We start from the raw sequence: 18,556 nt of genomic DNA, 5'->3' as shown, positions 1-18,556 counted from the left end.
AAAAATAATAATGTACATAAAAAATTTTGAACACCATTACAATATGTATTTCCACTATAGAGTACGATATTAATCTGTGAGCAAATTTTTTGATTATTTTTTGTTTATACTTTGATGCATATACTTATAAACAATAATTATGTACATAAGTAAGTTATGTGTGTGTGTATGTAAGTAAGAATTGTATGTGTGTATGAGAGACTGAGAGAAACTGATAGTGAATGCAAGTGGTTCTCATTTCATTTTTCTTTTTACCTCTTCACATTGGTATTTCCTGATATTTATTTATCGATTCATAAATTTTTACCCTTTCCTTTTTTTTCTTATTTCTTAAAATTACTTTCAGTGTGTTTTAAAGTTTGTCTTAGTTATTTAACTTATTTTTGTTATTTTATTTTCATTGGAGGGAGGAGTGTTTAAAATTTAATAAAATCGTTTAAACATTTATTGCATTAAAAAACGGGGGAGTTAAGAGAGAAGAAAAAGCAAAAAGAAATGAAATTACTCTTGACTTATAATCTTTGTAAGATTCTTTAAAATCCAAAACTAAATAATATCTCATTTATGAAGAATTGTTTAAAAAAAAAAAACCTATGGAAAATATTCAATGTTGACCAAGTAAACGTACAGGGGTAAATAATTTGTGTGGGAACAAAACATGGCAATGCTACAATAATAAAAATGCATACCAAATATAATTTACTTATAATAAGTGATTATCTATAAATAACTTAATCACAAACTTTACAATAAAATTGAAAATGGAAATGGGGAATGTGTCAGAGACAACAACCAGACCATAGAAAAAAACAACAGAAGAAGGTCACCAACAGGTCTTCAATGTAGCGAGAAATTCCCGCACCCGGAGGCGTCCTTCAGCTGGCCCCTAAACAAATATATACTAGTTTAGTGATAATGAACGCCATACTAATTTCCAAATTGTACACAAGAAACTAAAATTAAAATAATACAAGACTAACAAAGGCCAGAGGCTCCTGACTTGGGACAGGCGCAAAAATGCGGCGGGGTTAAACATGTCTATGAGAGCTCAACCCTCCCCTATACCTCTAGCCAATGTAGAAAAGTAAAGGCATAAAAATACGCAAATATATGAATACTATGCAAACGTTTTTTTAAAAAGTCAAGAGACAATGACTTAGGGGCAGACCAAATAATCTCCATGGAATTGAGATGTGTCAATGTTCATACACCTGCATACCAGAAATATTTCTCCTTCAACTTGTTAAAATTACCTATTTACAAAGAATCTACATAAAAATGAGATGTGCCAATGTGTATACAACTGCATGCCACATATTATGTATTATTTATTTACTATTAGTGACCTGTTTTACTATGCAGTATGTTTTGATGATTTCTGATTATTTCATTGTAAGTTTGTATTGTTTGTTTGAGCTTGAATGTAAACAATTTGTCTGCAAATAATGCTGCAATCACTTTGACTTGTAGCTAGTGGTTTGCTATATCAATCGTGTTTGCCTTCAGAAAGCTTTTATTGGCCAACAATAGGAATATGAAGTTTTGTTTGTAATATCTAAATGTGTCCAAAAATTGTCCTAAGAGTCCTAAGAGTTTTGTAAGAAAAATTTGAAGCTCTTATACATACTTAAAGAGTAGTCTTCTACGCATACGATTAAGATAAATGAGTTTTTCTTTTGTACTTTAATGATGAGTATCTATGAAGTCTATCTTAAACCACTACTGGAAAGGTATTACCAACAGAATAATTAGCTTAGTACTTCTGTAATGTCATGAAAATATAGATATTGTTTTAATGTGACTTGCTGTCATAATAATGTTTAAATTAACATAAATTTCTCCAGTTCTGAATCTGTGTCTTAGGTTGGCTTTACTTTTGGTCTTTAAGTTGATATCTGCTTTGCAATAATTGTATACTGTTTTGTATTTTCTAACATGTTGACCTCATGCATCCAATTGTAGCATTACTTTTTTCATAGATGAAAATAAAACATGATAAACATTGATCAGACTAACCTGTAAAACTCTAAAGACTAACATCACAAGAAAGTTGAATATCCAGTTCAATGCAACTGATGCATTAAATGCAGCACCCTGCGCTTCTTGTCCAAACAATTCTTGAACAATTATATATGGTATTGGACCTGAAAATGTAAAATGACTTTTGTAAAACATCCATCAGATGTCAGATCCTTCAACAAAATTACATAAAATGAGCTGTGTCGCATAGAAATCCACCTTATGTAAATGAATATCAATACATCTGTCAATCTACTTCCGGTTAAATAAGTCTCTATAGAAAATCTGATACTGTTTGACAATTTGATTCTTATAAGAAGCCTACAAAACAGACCAACTAATTGAGCCTTCATCTTTAATAGCCATAAAAAAAAAATTCAGACAACTACATAACTTATATTTTTTTATTATTGACAGTATACAAGCAACCACTGTTAGAAAACTAGATGTGTCAAAGTGACACGTATGGTCCTGTCTCAAAAAGTTGGAAAATCTGCAATTTCACTAACAAATGTTGATACAAACATGATGGTAGTCTCGCATATAAAAAATCAGTTCAAAATCTGAAGGCGTATAGCAAATAAGTCCGTAAAACTGAGATTTTCAACAATTTTGAAAGTTGTAAATCCTTAATTTTGGCAAAAATTAGAGGAGCGGAACGAAACTAAACTTAATCTGTAACTCATCATGGTTTGCTCACATACAAAAAATCAGCACAACATCTGAAAGCATTTAGAAAAAAGGTCCGTATAACTGTGATTTTCCAAAAAATATTAAAGTTCAAAGCCTGAAATTACCTCAAAAATTAGCCGAGCCGAACAAAACTTAAACTTGATCTGTAACTCATCATGGTTAACTTACATACCAAAATCAGCCCAACATCTGAAAGCGTTTAGAAAAAAATCTCTGTATGATGGTTTGTAGTGAAAGCACCACTCAACAAGCATTTGTTTAATTAATTCATCTTTTTAAGAGTTCTGTATACGTACTAGCCCAATGTTCATTATGGAAATGCTTGATGCATTCCCTTAGAATCTAAACTAGTTTATACCCCTGCTTTATTTTATTGACTTAGCAGTTGTTAAACATATTAAAATTAGAAAACACAAGATGGGTTCTTACACTTACCTAGTCCTATAGAGAAAAAGACAATATATGTAAAGACTGATACTATTGCAACATATGGACATATGGTATTATAGTTCTGAAAAATACAACACGTACATTATTTCATATACATATGTTACATGTACAAGGAAATAGTATCAAATGAATTTAAAATATTCAAGATAGCAAAATGTTAAAAATTCTTAAATGCTGTTTTATAGTACATATAGAACTGCTTCTTTCAGAAAGTGTTTTGTGGTGTCAGGAGAACTGTTTTATAGACTGTTCCAGAGCAGTTTATCTGATAGTTTTGGTCAATATTCTAAGAAACTGACTCCAACTATAGATTTCAAAAAGATGGTTTAAAACATCTTACATCAGATGTAAAAGAAAAGACAACATTCAAATCATTGTACATATTTCAATTAATTAATCATTTTTATTACATTGGTTGCAATGGATTACATTGATATCCCAGTTAAAGAAAAACCGATAATTTCACATGTGAAATAAACGTGATTATTTTACTCTTTGACGTCATACATCAAGAGGTGTTGTCAAGACACATTATAGCAGGGGCATCATTTATTTAGTAAGCAAAATTTATTTCCAGTTACCTGAGAAAGCTACAGATCTAATATACTACAAACGCTAATGAATCAACAAATATATGGACGTTTTTCATGCGTTTCGTAGTTGACAAAACCGTTTCGTAGTGGACAAAAAGTTTCGTAGTTGACATCAACCCTATTCTATGTTAATAAAAACGTAATAAAAATTACATGAAACTAACCTTTGTTATATGCTTTGCACGAATATAATTGAAAAAAGAGTGAAAAAAGACTGCATGGTAGTGGTAGTGTCCACTACGAAACGTTTTTCTCCCAAACTTGTTTTGTAGGGGACGTATTCACATGTTTTATTTTTTTCTCACAACCCCTTATATTGCAATAGTAACAAGACTGACTGTATTCATCAAAGCGTTATCAAGCTGTACACTGATATTTTTTTCATAATTTTAAAACCAGTTACTGAAGGAGATTTGAACCGTTTCGTAGTGGACATTTACAAAAATACAGTATCACTCTGGTCCATTTGATGTGCTCAATTTTTCTTACCAACAGTTTAATTGCCATTATAAAAGCATCACTTCTTTTGTAAGACCCTAATGTTTATATCTCTTGCAAACAAAAAATTACATTGATTTTATAAAACTGTTTATAAGCAAGTTTTAATGACTTCGTTTCGTAGTGGACATTGTGTTAGGGACACACCTTCTAAAATAAAAAATCCTATGTTAAAAGCTGTTTATTAAAATATGTTGGCTCTAAACATACTTTTGAATTATTAAAGAACTTATATTAAGTAAAATTAATATTTATTTCTACATTTTTTTACGATATTTTACAGTATGAATGTTGAACAGGCGGTCTAGGGACATGCCATTTTGGTTGTTTTGGACCATTCAGGAATCAATATCTTATCAATCCCTCTAAAAAATAAACTGTTTCTTTACTTAAAAATGTTATATCTTGTTCAATGTACTGACTGCACAAAAAATTACTTGCAAAGATCAAACACATTTTTTTTAAAGTGGCTGGGACAAGAAAGTACGTTTTTATTGAAAAATGCCCATTATATGTTATTGTTGCAAGAGGTTGTTAACTCATGTATCCTTCCTTTTCTTATTTTCAAATGTTCCTACCTGCCAACTTTTCAAAATGCCCATGGGGGTTTTGCGTGCAAGATGGCTGTCATAGTCTTAAAAAACCTTCAAGGGGGCCTGCAAATACATTTTAATGTTTTTCGTTGGCTTCTTCATACTTTTATAAGCCTAAAGTCATTGTAAAATTAATTATTTTGTTTAATTTGTGGACAAAATTGCTCTTTCAAAATTTCAATTTAGGAGCCTCCATGGGGGAAATCCCCCGCAAATAGTGACAGTAGGCAGGTATGAATGTTGTAATATGTACCTGACAGAGATTACTGGAGACAAACAACACAAAAAAAGCTACAGCCATAGATAATGTAGATGCCAAAAGTACATATCGTCTTCCATTTTTCTGCATCAAATCCAAGGAAAATGTTGTCATGATAACATTTATCAATGTTGTTCCAAATACCATCCACTCAATCAGGTCTATTTCTACCCCTGAACTTTGGTATATAAATCCTGAGTATGCAATCACCTGTAAACAATAAACACCACTGATTGTCATGAGGAATTCTTAACATTAAGCTGCCTAATAAAACTTTAGGATTATGTGTGAAATTCTAATGACAGTATACATTGAGTCTTTTTTTTATCTGCTTGCACATCTGGTTACATCTGCAGCAAGCTTAAAATAATCTAAAGATTTACAACAACAAAAAAATATTTTGCTTTGATATTTATCCTCCAATATTGTATTTTAAGGATTTGTTGTGCTAATGCCACGTAAAGCAACCAACAATCAATCAATCAATCTATTTTGGGAAACAGACAAAATTTCTAAGTCTAAAAAAAATTAACCAGACATAAACTAAAAAAGTTGCTGATGGAATATCCCTCATAATGAAGATAATGCAAAGATTTTTTAAAACTAATAATGGCCATTAATTTAAAAAAATCAAAATCAAGTAAACGAAACATAAACTACATAAATTAGGCTGTTAGTTTTTTTTTTTGAATTGTTTTCCATTGTTATTTTTTGGCCTTTTATAGCTGACTATGCGGTATGGGCTTTGCTCATTGTTTAAGTCTGTACGATGACTTATAGTTGTTAATTTCTGTGTCATTTTGGTCTCTTGTGAAGAGTTGTCTCATTGGCAATCATACCACATCTTCTTTTTTATAAAGAGAGATCTCTCTAATTCATCCCTTCTTTAACCATTGTTTTGCTTCAATAGTATGTACACAACCATATCAGGCTCTGAAATTTTTTATGATGATTGTCAAAATCCGGACAATCAAAACAAAAAATCAAAGCGCTGTAAGCGCTGAAGGCAGTTAACCAAAAACCAAGGCAACCGTAATTATGAAAACTGTGGCAAAGTTGCCTTAACATTAAACATTCATGTATAGTACATTTATGTTTATCTAATGATTTATTTATTAAGGCAAATAATTTATATTTTATCAAGGTTTCAAAAGCAATGCATATAGCAATGTATATTTTTTATGGTGAGTCTGCAGTGGTACAAGTTCCCAATGATTGCAGTTGTTCTACTTGGTAGTTAACCTTGGTTTTATTTGACTGCTAGAAGTTCCAGTTGACTTAGTATGAACATGTAATAGTATGAATGGACTGGTTTCCCTGGAAAGAAAACTGAATTTGTGTTCTGTAGTACAAAAGTTATGAGACACGAATCAGACAAATGTTCACTACAACAGGGATCAAAGGTGAGGTCTGACTGACTTGCCCATAGTAAATGTAAATGATTTGTTATTTTGTCCCATACATATGAATATATATAATTTAGGGGTGGAGATCTCAACGGTTTTCAAGTTCTCAAACAGGTAGGGGTAGGCAGATGATTTAGGGGGGGTGGGGCCACCCTACCCCCTTTTGGGAAAAAAATTGGTTGCTTATATAGGGAATCACTGAAGCGTGACTGGAGCGGGCATCCTCTTAGGTCAGTCAGTGGGCCCCCACTTACACAAATTTCTGGAACCGCCTCTGGGGGTAGGGTGACCCTAGAGACTTCCCCTACATTTTATTTTATTTGTTATATTGTTGCATACATGAATATATATGGTTTAGGGGTGGGATCTCGACCATTTTTAAATTCTAAAACAGGAGGGTTGGGGTGAACCCCAACGACTCTTCCTATATTTCATTTGATTTTTCATATCGTCACAAACATGAAAAGGGGTGTGGATCTCGACCTTTTCCAAGTTCTCAAACAGGAGAGGGTGGGGAAACTCCAGGGACTCCCCCTATATTTCATTTTATTTATTATATTGTCCTATACTTGAATATATGCAGGGGCGGGTTCAGTCGGGGGATTGTTCTCAGCTTAATAATGAATATTCCGATAATTTTACCTCAAATTTTTTTTAGCCTCGCTCTGCTCGGAGAAAATTGAAGTTTGCGCCCCTCCTAACCTAAAATCCTGGATCTGCCCCTCATATGGTTTAGGGGTGGGGAGCTCGACTGTTTCCAAGTTATTACACAGGAGGGGTAGAGTGGCCCAAAGGATGCCACCTATATATCATATGATTTACCTACATTCAGGTATATATAATAAAGTTGCATTATTTATGAAAATAAAGAAAGAAACTTTCAGCTACTTTAATTGACCCTTCAAAAATGAGATAAAAAATAACCCTTCGAAATTGCAGTAATATGTTTACACCTTAAAAGCATCTCACATGCATTATTATCATTTATCACTGATAAAGAAAATTTAGACTGTGACCATGAACATGTATATTGTTAGATATACTGTTCCCAGCTGTCACGTTGTATTGGATTTTTAAATTAAAACTTGTCAAAAAGAATTTTGAGTTTCTGTATAAAATATTTTTCTGCTTTTTCTTTCTTTTGCATCTTTTGGTTTACAATTCTAGTGTTTATATTCATTTACATAGATGTATGTTTTCACCTGCTTGGATCGCCAAACCCGGAATTACCCTTATCTGCTTCCTTAATCGGATCCGATATTGTAAAATTTTGTCTTCACGGCCTCCATTGTTATGTGTTTAAAATAATGTTTTTGTCAATCAGATACGATTTTACTCGAATTTATACAATATTTGTCGGCGATTTTCTGTATAAAGCTAGCGGTTGAACAAAATGAACATCGCTGTCATGAATAATAATGATAAAAATAAGTTTTTAGCTCGTTTAATTGGAGACTTTGGTTTGGTGAACATGGTGAAAAGGTTTGCAAAGTTAATTCTTATTTTCTTTAAAGTGGAAGGTGACTACATTGGGCGTAGCTAGAAACCAACTATCCTAGTCGAAATTCCAATTGCAAAAGTGGAAGGTCGCTGACCTCGGACCACCGCTAATTTGCACACCTGCCTCCAAATTGAAAAGATACGAAAATTTCTTTTTTCTAATTTGAAATTGCCGCCAACAGCATGAACAGTTGAACTTATTATCATGTTATATAATAGACTACCTACGTATTGATGACAAACAATATTCCTACGACTTTTGCCATTTGGGAAATCTAAACTACTTGTCTTAAGAGATTTTCGGCGATTAAATATTTCATACAATAGTTCTTTGACATCTTGGCCAAAAGCACAACTCATAATGAACTACACAAGGATTCTTAATAGGCACTACTTCCTATGTGTAACTTCAAAACTTTTGGATAAATCGACGATCATTTAACGTTTTTCTGGTCATATTTTTTGTAATCCAGAATAAAAAGTATTAAAAAAGTGTTCAATTAGTTATATATAACATAGTAGCGAGCTAGATAATAAAAATGGCAAGTATTTCAGCATTTATTGGGTCGAACACAAATCTAGGGTGCTTGCATAATGCAGCTTAACTGCATAAAAATCACTAGGCAATCCACTCCTGTCATACTTACAGTGTTTATTCCTGACAGCTGTTGAGCAATTTGCAGAAAACATACCAAAAACAGGCATACTTTTAACTTTGGCTCCTTGACAAGTTCTGTTAGACTTAAAAACTTTAATCTTTTCTGCTTGGTAGCCTCCTTTTTTAAATCTGACAGTTCAAAATGAACATCTTCACGTTCACATAACCTCTGCAAGGCTAAAATAAAAGATTTTTAAAAACAAGTACAAGATGATTCTGGCTCAGATGTAAGAATTCATTAAACTATTGACACAAAGATATGTCTTGCCTGTCAGCTGAAAATTCAGAAAAAGGACAATCTGATGCTCGACATCATTGATAATTAGCTATAAGTTGCATTTGCTAGATCATGTCCCTGGTTAAGGGTAGGGTTCAGTGTTCACAAAGCCTTGCCAGATTCCTTATGTGCCTGTTCCAAGTCATGAGCCTGTAGTTCAGTGGTTGTCTGTCATATATGTTTTTTCTTCATTGTTTTGTTTAAAGTTAGGCCATTGTAATTGTAATTGAATGGTTCCATTTTATCATGATTGGGCCATTTATAGCAAATATCCCCACGGTTTACACATGTTTTATCTATCCAACTAATAACTAAGTTAAATTCCATTTTTGTTTTTCTTTATAACATTTTACAAATAACTTAGAGAAATAAACGCTCAAGTACTAATTATATTGATATAAAAAGCAATACCCAATACAATTCATATTTCCAAGGGGCAACTCTTTTCAAAATTTTTAATCAGCACTGATTTTCAAAATTGTTCGAAAAATTATACAAGTTTCATTAAAATAAAGTTTCCAAACTGATATATACTGATAATAAAGCGATGTCATACAAAATATCATAGATATATCACAAGTAAATCCTATCAAACTAACAAGAGCAGAAAAATGACTGTATGTATGTGCCTGTCCCAAGTTATAAGCCTGTAATTCAGTGGTAGTCATTTGATGCTGTGTAACATATCTATTTTTTGTTCATTTTATTTTACATTAATTAGGCTGTTGGTTTTCTTGTTTGAATTGTTTTACATTCATCATATCAGGGCTGACTTTGTTGTACAAGCTTTGGTCATTGTTGAAGGCCATAGCTATATGTTGATGTGTCATTTGGTCTCTTGTGTAGATTTGTCTCTTTAGCAATTATACCACATCTTATTTTTTATATAAACATTTAAATTTGCTAATTAATTCAAAGTCACTAAATCATGCCATAGAGGGCAGGGCCTCAAAATAGTTGTGAAACTGATATGCACTGATAGTAATGCAACTTTCATTTAAATATCAATAATCTATTGAAAGAAGTTCTTATCAAAGCAACCGAAGCAGAAAAGTTTACAATTTTTCACACCTTAGCAATTGCAGTTGCTGACAAGCAATCCCTATGTCTCTCTTTCTGCAACTTTTGTCACAGACAACAAATTACTTCTTTACTAACCTACTGCATAACTGCTCACAGTGTTACAGACTTGTTTGTAACACCATTTAATTTGAACTAAACAGCAATATTCTTTATCTTTTCAAACTATATCTTATTGTGTCCTCACACAGCTAGTGCTAAAAGTAGTAATACAAATTTTGCAAATAAATTACCTTCTTTAGTTCCCAATGGATCTGATGTTTGAAGGTATAAATAAACAGGACTTTCAGGACAAAAACAGAGAAACCAGTTAGCTAATGCTGGTACTGCATTCAGAACTAATAACCAAGGCCATCTCTCCTTATTGCCTAATAATCAAATTAATAATAATAAATTTAATTCAATGCATGTGAATTTGCAATGTACAATATTGAGGAAAGGGCATCATTTTTCAGTACATTATACAAAACTTCATACAAGAAGCTAGTTAAGTCAGCTGTTTCCTTACTCATGTTCAATCACCATTGAAATATTCCTTAGAATAAAAATGATTAATTAATGAGCAAGAACTTAACATTGTATATACTTCACTGCTTCAAAATTGGTTTTAAATTAGTCTGTGGTATCTTAAAGATCATTCTAAGTCTGGTATAATTTCCAATTTATGATAGATTGTAAAATTGAAGTTATCTTACCTAATAGTTTATCAATACCCAAAAGGGATGAACAGCAAATTCCTACAGTGATAGAAAGCTGGAACCATCTGTCATACGTTCCATAAGATCCTTTGACACTATTAATAGTAAACTTGGAAATTTCCATGGCATACATTCCAGACAATATCAAACCTATACCTATAAACAAAAGAATGAATGGTAATTTAAATCCAATGGAGACACAGATGATGCCCCTGTTATATGTTATAAAGGGACATAACTCAAAAAAGGTTAAAGTGAAAAACACCAAATTTGGCAATTGATCCAAGTTTTGTAGTAATATCCCTTGGGTACAAGTTTCATAATATTTAGTTGAAGCAAACATTAGTTGTTATATGGAAATGAAAAATCAAAATTCATCAATTTTTCTTTAAAAAGGGGTATTTTTAGCTTTCTAGTTTAAATTGTTTTAAATTTGTTGTTTTTGGACATTTATAGCTTATTAAACTATGCAGTATGGTTTTTGATCATTTTATATGGTGGCCTATAGTTAAGAAATAATTGATGTAAGCTATACTTTATTGTAGTTTTAACATGGGTAGAGTACTAGACATTATATTCGTGATTATTTTTTCCCAAGCAATAGTGAGGGCTAAAATAACACATTATTCCTCTCAATGCAGTCTTTTCTGCCCCCCCCCCCCCCCCCCCCCAACCAAACCAAACAATTTGTCTAAAAATGAAAAAGACAAACAACATAGAAAACTAAAGAATAAGCAACACGAACCCCACGAAAAACTGGTGGTGACATCAATGTTAACTAATCTAGGAGAAAGATATATTTACCACAGTATAATCCAGATAAAATCCTGTGAAACAGCAACACAGCTATTGAGTCTGAATAAAACATTATTCCCCCAACTCCAGAAGCAAGTAACATCACAATAGAATTCACCATCATAGGTTTGCGTCTAAAAACAATGAAAAAAGAAACAATTTCAACACATATACATTTTTTGTAATAATAAAATTTATTAAAGCTAATAATATATTTTATCACTATTTTATCAAATTTTCCTTTGATCTTGCTGACCAATAGTTTTCTTTCTCAGCAAAGTCGAGTGATATGAAAAATAATCGCTAGAAACTAAGGGTGCACATGGTGTTAACATTGTCATAGGTAAAATAATAATAAACAGATAAACAGGATAATCTCGCTGCATTGAAGACCCATTTATGGCCTTCGTCTGTTATCAGTTCTCTGACACCATCCCCATTCTCATTCTCAATTTTATCATTGATCATCTTAACTCCATTGGTTTTCTCACTTTCGCCATACTGGATCAAGCGAGAAAATCAATCTTGTTGAGATGATCAACGATAATTTATAAATATAAGTAAAAAGAATATAAAATTTTTAGAAAAAAAAAGACTTTTTCTATCATATGACATAACAGATAACAGAACAGATATGAGCTGCATCGGATAGAAATCGACCTTATGCAAGTGTACATAGATATGTAAATGCATAAGACTGGTTGGTTTTGGAACATTTATATACAAAATACAGTAAAAAAAAAATATGAAGTTTGGTCTGTTTTTAAGCATTCCATAAGTAATTCAACTATAGCACAAAGCCCTAGACTTTCTGTTGAACTTCTTTTCAAAACCAAATAGGTTAACCATGTATTGTGTAAATTTGCATAAGGTCGATTTCTATCCGATGCGGCTCATATGTTAATTATCATAATTAAAAATTATTTCTTTAAAGATGCATGTACACCTCTGAGGAGCCAAAAATTTTTAGAATTACACTTTTTTTGGGTTTATATGATTGTAAATAAACAGCTGGGCAATGAGTGCATGATACGCCTCTCACATTTAAAAGATTAAAAGTTCAATAACTTCCCAATGTCATGAATGTCAAATCAGAAATTTCAAACAATAAAATAAAGGGAGGTTATCTTTATATATATAAATCAGTCACCAAAGTTTAATGAAAACTAATCAAAGCACTTTGAATTATATATATAATTAGGGATGTTGTCCGAAAACATAAATTCTAAAAAAGTTTTAAACCAGGTGCTCTGTAGGGCTCAGCTTAATATGACCGCAGAAGTCGAACCCTGAACACTTGGGGCAAGTATGGACACAACATTCAAGCTTGATACAGCTCTGAATTTGGATTGTGATTAAATAGTTGACACAACATATAGGTTTCTGACACAGAATGAATGTGGTCTAAGAACTTAACTTACAAACTTTTAAATTGGAAATTTACCTATAATATGGTCCAATATCCAAAATCAAAATACATGCTTAGATTCAGCATATCAAATTTTTTCATAGATTTCTATTTACTTATTCTTAAGTTATTGTGCGAAAACCAAGAAAAATGCTCATTTGGGTCCTTTTTTGGCCCCTTAATCCTAAACTATTGGGACCCCAAACCCCAAAATCTATCCCAACCTTTCTTTAATGCTATTGAGCCTTCTGTTAAAAATTTATAGAGATCCGTTTACTTAAACTGAAGTTATTGTCCAGAAACTAAATGGGTCTTTGGACTAAGACGACGCAGACGACGACAACATCATGCCATTATACGATGCAAAATGTTTTTTGCGGTCTTATACAAATTGAATGGGAGCTTACAACAATAGATACAGACAATTTACCTTTGATTCATGAATACTGCTGAAAGCATTTTTTAGTTATTGTCTGAATACTGGAAAGACCCTTTTTTTTATTGAATAAAACCCCTTAAATAGTACACAAAAAAAATGAAATTTATAAAAATTGAAAGGGAGCTTACATCAATAGATATTCATAAACAATTCACAAAATTTCAGGAAAACTGCTCAAAGCGTTTTTGAGTTAAAGTTCAAAAACTGAAAAATTCCCCTTTTTGTGAATACATCCCAAAAAATTAGAAACATAAAATCTGAAATTTATAAACTAGAGGCTCTAAAGAGCCTGTGTCGCTCACCTTGGTCTATGTGAATATTAAACAAAGGAAGAAGATGGATTCATGACAAAATTGTGTTTTGGTGATGATAATGTGTTTGTACATCTTACTTTACTGAACATTTTTGCTGCTTACAATTATCTCTATCTATAATGAACTTGGCCCAGTAGTTTCAGAAAAAATGTTTGTAAAAATTTACAAATTTTATGAAAATTGTTAAAAATTGACTATAAAGGACAATAACTCCTTAGGGGGTCAATTGACCTTTTCAGTCATGTTGACTTATTTGTAAATCTTACTTTGCTGTACATTATTGCTGTTTAAAGTTTATCTCTATCTATAATAATATTCAAGATAATAACCCAAAACAGTAAAATTTCCTTAAAATTACCAATTTAGGGGCAGCAACCCAACACAGGTTGTCCGATTCATCCGAAATCTTAGGGCAGATAGATTTTGACCTGATAAACAATTCAACCCAATGTCAGATTTGCTATAAATGCTTTGGTTTTTCAGTTATAAGCCAAAAACTGCATTTTACCCCTATGTTTTATTTTTAGCTATGGCAGCCATCTTGGTTGGATGGCCACGTCACCGGACACATTTTTTAAACTAGATACCCCAAAGATGATTGTGGCCAAGTTTGGATTAATTTGGCCCTGCAGTTTCAGAGAAGAAGATATTTGTAAAAGATTACTAAGATTTACGAAAAATGGTTAAAAATTGACTATAAAGGGCAATAACTCCTAAAGGGGTCAACTGACCATTTCGGTCAAGTTTACTTATTTGTAAATCTTACTTTGCTGAACATTATTGCTGTTTACAGTTTATCTCTATCTATAATAATATTCAAGATAATAACCAAAAACTGCAAAATTTCATTTAAAATTACTAATTTGGGGGCAGAAACCCAAAAAGGGGTTGTCTGATTTGTCTGAAAATTTCAGGGCAGATAGATCTTGATCTGATTAACAATTTTACCCTGTCAGATTTGCTCTAAATGCTTTGGTTTTTGAGTTATAAGCCAAAAACTGCATTTTACCCCTATGTTCTATTTTTAGCCATGGCGGCCATCTTGGTTGGTTGGCCGGGTCACGCCACACATTTTTTAAACAAGTTACCCCTATGATGATTGTGGCCAAGTTTAGTTTAATTTGGCCCAGTAGTTTCAGAGAAGAAGATTTTTGTAAAAGATTACTAAGATTTACAAAAAAATGGTTAAAAATTGACTATAAAGGGCAATAACTCCTTCAGGGGTCAACTGACCATTTTGGTCATGCTGACTTATTTGTAAATCTTACTTTGCTGAACATTATTGCTGTTTAAAGTTTATCTCTATCTATAATAATATTCAAGATAATAACCAACCAGGTGCTCCGCAGGGCGCAGCTTTATACGACCGCATAGGTCTAACCCTGAACAGTTGGGGCAAGTATGGACAAAACATTCAAGCGTGATACAGCTCTGAATTTGGATTGTGATCAAATTTTTGACATTACATGTTTTTTTTTACACAAAACAAATGTCAAGATTTTACAAATCAATTAAAGATTTCTTCTTCAAACTTTTTAAATCTAAAATTAAATAGTTGACACAGCATAGGTTTCTGACACAGAATGAATGTGGTCTAATGAACTTAAAATATTTTTTTTGCCTTTGAGCAATTCACTATGCTGTTGAATATTAATCCTCTCAAAAAAATGTTTGAAGAAATTTTCTTTTTATTTATGAAATCTGAAATGAGAAAAATTTAAACCCCCCCTTTTTTTCACATCCCCGTTTCCCTTTTTCCAAAACTGATATCAATTCAAATTTCTAATGGAGTTTGCAACAATAACTACTCTTTTAAATACATCATAAAATATTAAAATGTAAAATAAAGTGCTTGTTATCACTGAATGGTAAAGATTGGTTGGTAGTAAAAGTGAATATACATTGTTTACTGTATAAAACAATAAAAAAAACTTCATCAGCAACATTTTATATTGGCAAATTTCCAATGAAGTTATTTACATAAAGTTATTGGCAAATAAAAATAGAAAATGACATCATAGTCATGTCTGGCAAATGTCCAACATACATTATCTAAAAACATTTTAGATAAGATAAGGAAAAAAAGCTTCATCAGCAACATTTTATATTGGCAAATTTCCAATGAAGTTATTTACATAAAGTTATTGGCAAATAAAAATAGAAAATGACATCATAGTCATGTCTGGCAAATTTCCAACATATATTATCAACTTCTATTCTATACAAAGAAAGATAACTCCAATTGAAAATTAATTGCTATTGCACAATATTGTGCAATTAGATATTTCTTGCTATTGTGCAATACTGTGCAATTGAAAATTTCTTGCTATTGCACAATACTTGATATGGAATCCTGATTTGAACCAACTTCAAAACTGGGCCCATAATCAAAAATCAAAGTACATATTTAGATAAAGCATATCAAATAAGCCCAAGAATTTAATTTTTGTTAAAATCAAACTTAGTTTAATTTTGGACCCTTTGGACCTTAATGTAGACCAATTTGAAAACTGGACCAAAAATTAAGAATCTACATTCACAGTTAGATTTGGCATATCAAAGAACCCATTTATTCAATTTTTGATGAACAAAGTTTAATTTTGGACCCCCATTTGGACCAACTTGAAAACTAGGCCAATAATTAAAAATCTAAGTACATTTCTAAATTCAGCATATCAAACAACCCCCAGGATTCAATTTTTGTTAAAATCAAACTAAGTTTAATTTTGGACCCTTTGGACCTTAATGTAGACCAATTTGAAAACGGGACCAAAAATTAAGAATCTGCATACACAGTTAGATTCGGCATACCAAAGAACCCCAATTATTCAATTTTTGATGAAATCAAACAAAGTTTAATTTGGACCCTTTGGGCCCTTTATTCCTAAACTGTTGGGACCAAAACTCCCAAAATCAATACCAACCTTCCTTTTATGATCATAAACCTTGTGTTTAAATTTCATAGATTTCTATTTACTTAAACTAGAGTTATTGTGCGAAAACCAAGAATAATGCTTATTTGGGCCCTTTTTTGGCCCCTAATTCCTTAACTGTTGGAACCAAAACTCCCAAAATCAATCCCAACCTTTCTTTTGTAGTCATAAACCTTGTGTCAAAATTTCATAGATTTATATTAACTTAAACTAAAGTTATAGTGCGAAAACCAAGAAAATGCTTATATGGGCCCTTTTTGGCCCATTTTTCCTAAAATGTTGGGACCAAAACTCCCAAAATCAATCCCAACCTTCCTTTTGTGGTCATAAACCTTGTGTTAAAATTTCATAGATTTCTATTCACTTTTACTAAAGTTAGAGTGCGAAAACTAAAAGTATTCGGACGACGACGCCAACGTGATAGCAATATACGACGAAAATTTTTTCAAATTTTGCGGTCGTATAAAAACAGCAAAATTTCCTTAAAATTACCAATTCAGGGGCAGCAACCCTACAACAGGTTGTCCGATTCATCTGAAAATTTCAGAACAGATAGATCTTGACCTGATAAACACTTTTACCGCGTGTCAGATTTGCTCTAAATGCTTTGGTTTTTAAGTTATAAGCCAAAAACTGCATTTTACTCCTATGTTCTATTTTTAGCCATGGTGGCCATCTTGGTTGGTTTGCCGGGTCACGCCACACATTTTTTAAACTAGATACCCCAATGATGATTGTAACCAAGTTTGGTTTAATTTGGCCCAGTAGTTTCAGAGGAGAAGATTTTTGTAAAAGTTAACGACGACGGACGGACGACAGACGACGGACGACGACGACGACCCCAGACGCCGGACGCCAAGTGATGGGAAAAGCTCAATTGGCCCTTCGGGCCAGGTGAGCTAAAAACGAGCTCAAGTCAATTGATATAATCAAATCATCAAAGTTTCTTGTAATGTTTTAGTCCTTGTTCACGACGGACTGATGGGTAGACAGACGGATATCGGTATACAATAAGACATCAAGTAAACAGGCATATAAAAACAAGAAAAAAACAACCAACATTGATCTCCATATGGAAAGTTTATGTTCCTGTAATCAGAAATCGAATTTCAAGTATTTTCTATTTAATCCTTTTTATTTGTATTGTAGTCCTGTAATATTATGTTGTCATTTCAATGTTATATTTAACTTTGCCATTAAAGTGCGAGGTTTGGCATGCCATAAAACCAGGTTCAACCCACCACTTTTATTCCCCTTTAAAAGTGTCCTGTACCAAGTCAGGAAGATGGCCATTGTTATAATATTGTTCGTTTCTGTGTGTGTTGCATTTTAACGTTGAGTCGTTTGTGTTTTCTCTTATTTTTGAGATAAGACGTGGCACGGTACTTGTCTATCCCAAATTCATGTATTTGGTTTTGGTGTAAATATTTGTTATTCTCGTGGTGTTTTGTCTGTTGCTTGGTCCGTTTCTGTGTGTGTTGCGTTTCGGTGTTGTGTCGTTGTTCTCCTCTTATATGTAATGCGTTTCCCTCGGTTTTAGTTTGTTACCCCGATTTTGTTTTTTGTCCATGAATTTATGAGTTTTGAACAGCGGTATACTACTGTTGCCTTTATTTACACCTATATTTGTTAATGTCTGTGTCATTTTGGTCTCTTGTGGACAGCCAGTTCAAATTTAGATTTACGTCTAGCAAATACTATAAAGTTGCAAAATGATTTATTTACTGCAAATTGACCAAAATTTAAGAATAAAGCAATACAAAAGATTTCTGATAAACTTTTATGTCTCTTTAAATTTAAGTCCAGATTCCATATGAATTCAAATGGAAATTTTTTTAATATAAAAAAGAAGATGTGGTATGATTGCCAATGAGAAAACTATCCACAAAAGACCAAAATGACACAGACCTTAACATTTAGGTCACCGTACAGCCTTCAACAAT

At 32.3% G+C, this 18,556-nt stretch overlaps 1 protein-coding gene across 1 annotated transcript in view; it reads right to left on the bottom strand.

Moving 5' to 3' along the window:
- The window catches only part of LOC139503037 (solute carrier family 2, facilitated glucose transporter member 5-like), a 59,050-nt gene that overhangs the window by 11,676 nt on the left and 28,818 nt on the right, over window positions 1–18,556 (bottom strand). The window contains exons 9-15 of the mRNA XM_071292713.1: window positions 11,529–11,653; window positions 10,722–10,880; window positions 10,260–10,394; window positions 8,659–8,846; window positions 5,100–5,315; window positions 3,148–3,223; window positions 2,017–2,144 (exon numbers count right to left, since the gene is read on the bottom strand). Coding sequence (XP_071148814.1) covers window positions 2,017–2,144; window positions 3,148–3,223; window positions 5,100–5,315; window positions 8,659–8,846; window positions 10,260–10,394; window positions 10,722–10,880; window positions 11,529–11,653 — 1,027 coding nt within the window. The remainder of the gene's footprint in view (window positions 1–2,016; window positions 2,145–3,147; window positions 3,224–5,099; window positions 5,316–8,658; window positions 8,847–10,259; window positions 10,395–10,721; window positions 10,881–11,528; window positions 11,654–18,556) is intronic.

Source organism: Mytilus edulis, chromosome 14 (assembly GCF_963676685.1).
Source record: "Mytilus edulis chromosome 14, xbMytEdul2.2, whole genome shotgun sequence".
In the NCBI taxonomy this organism is placed as follows: Eukaryota; Metazoa; Mollusca; class Bivalvia; order Mytilida; family Mytilidae; genus Mytilus; species Mytilus edulis.
Note: the sequence above shows the minus strand (reverse complement) of the source record. Positions and strands in the feature narration are given on the sequence as shown.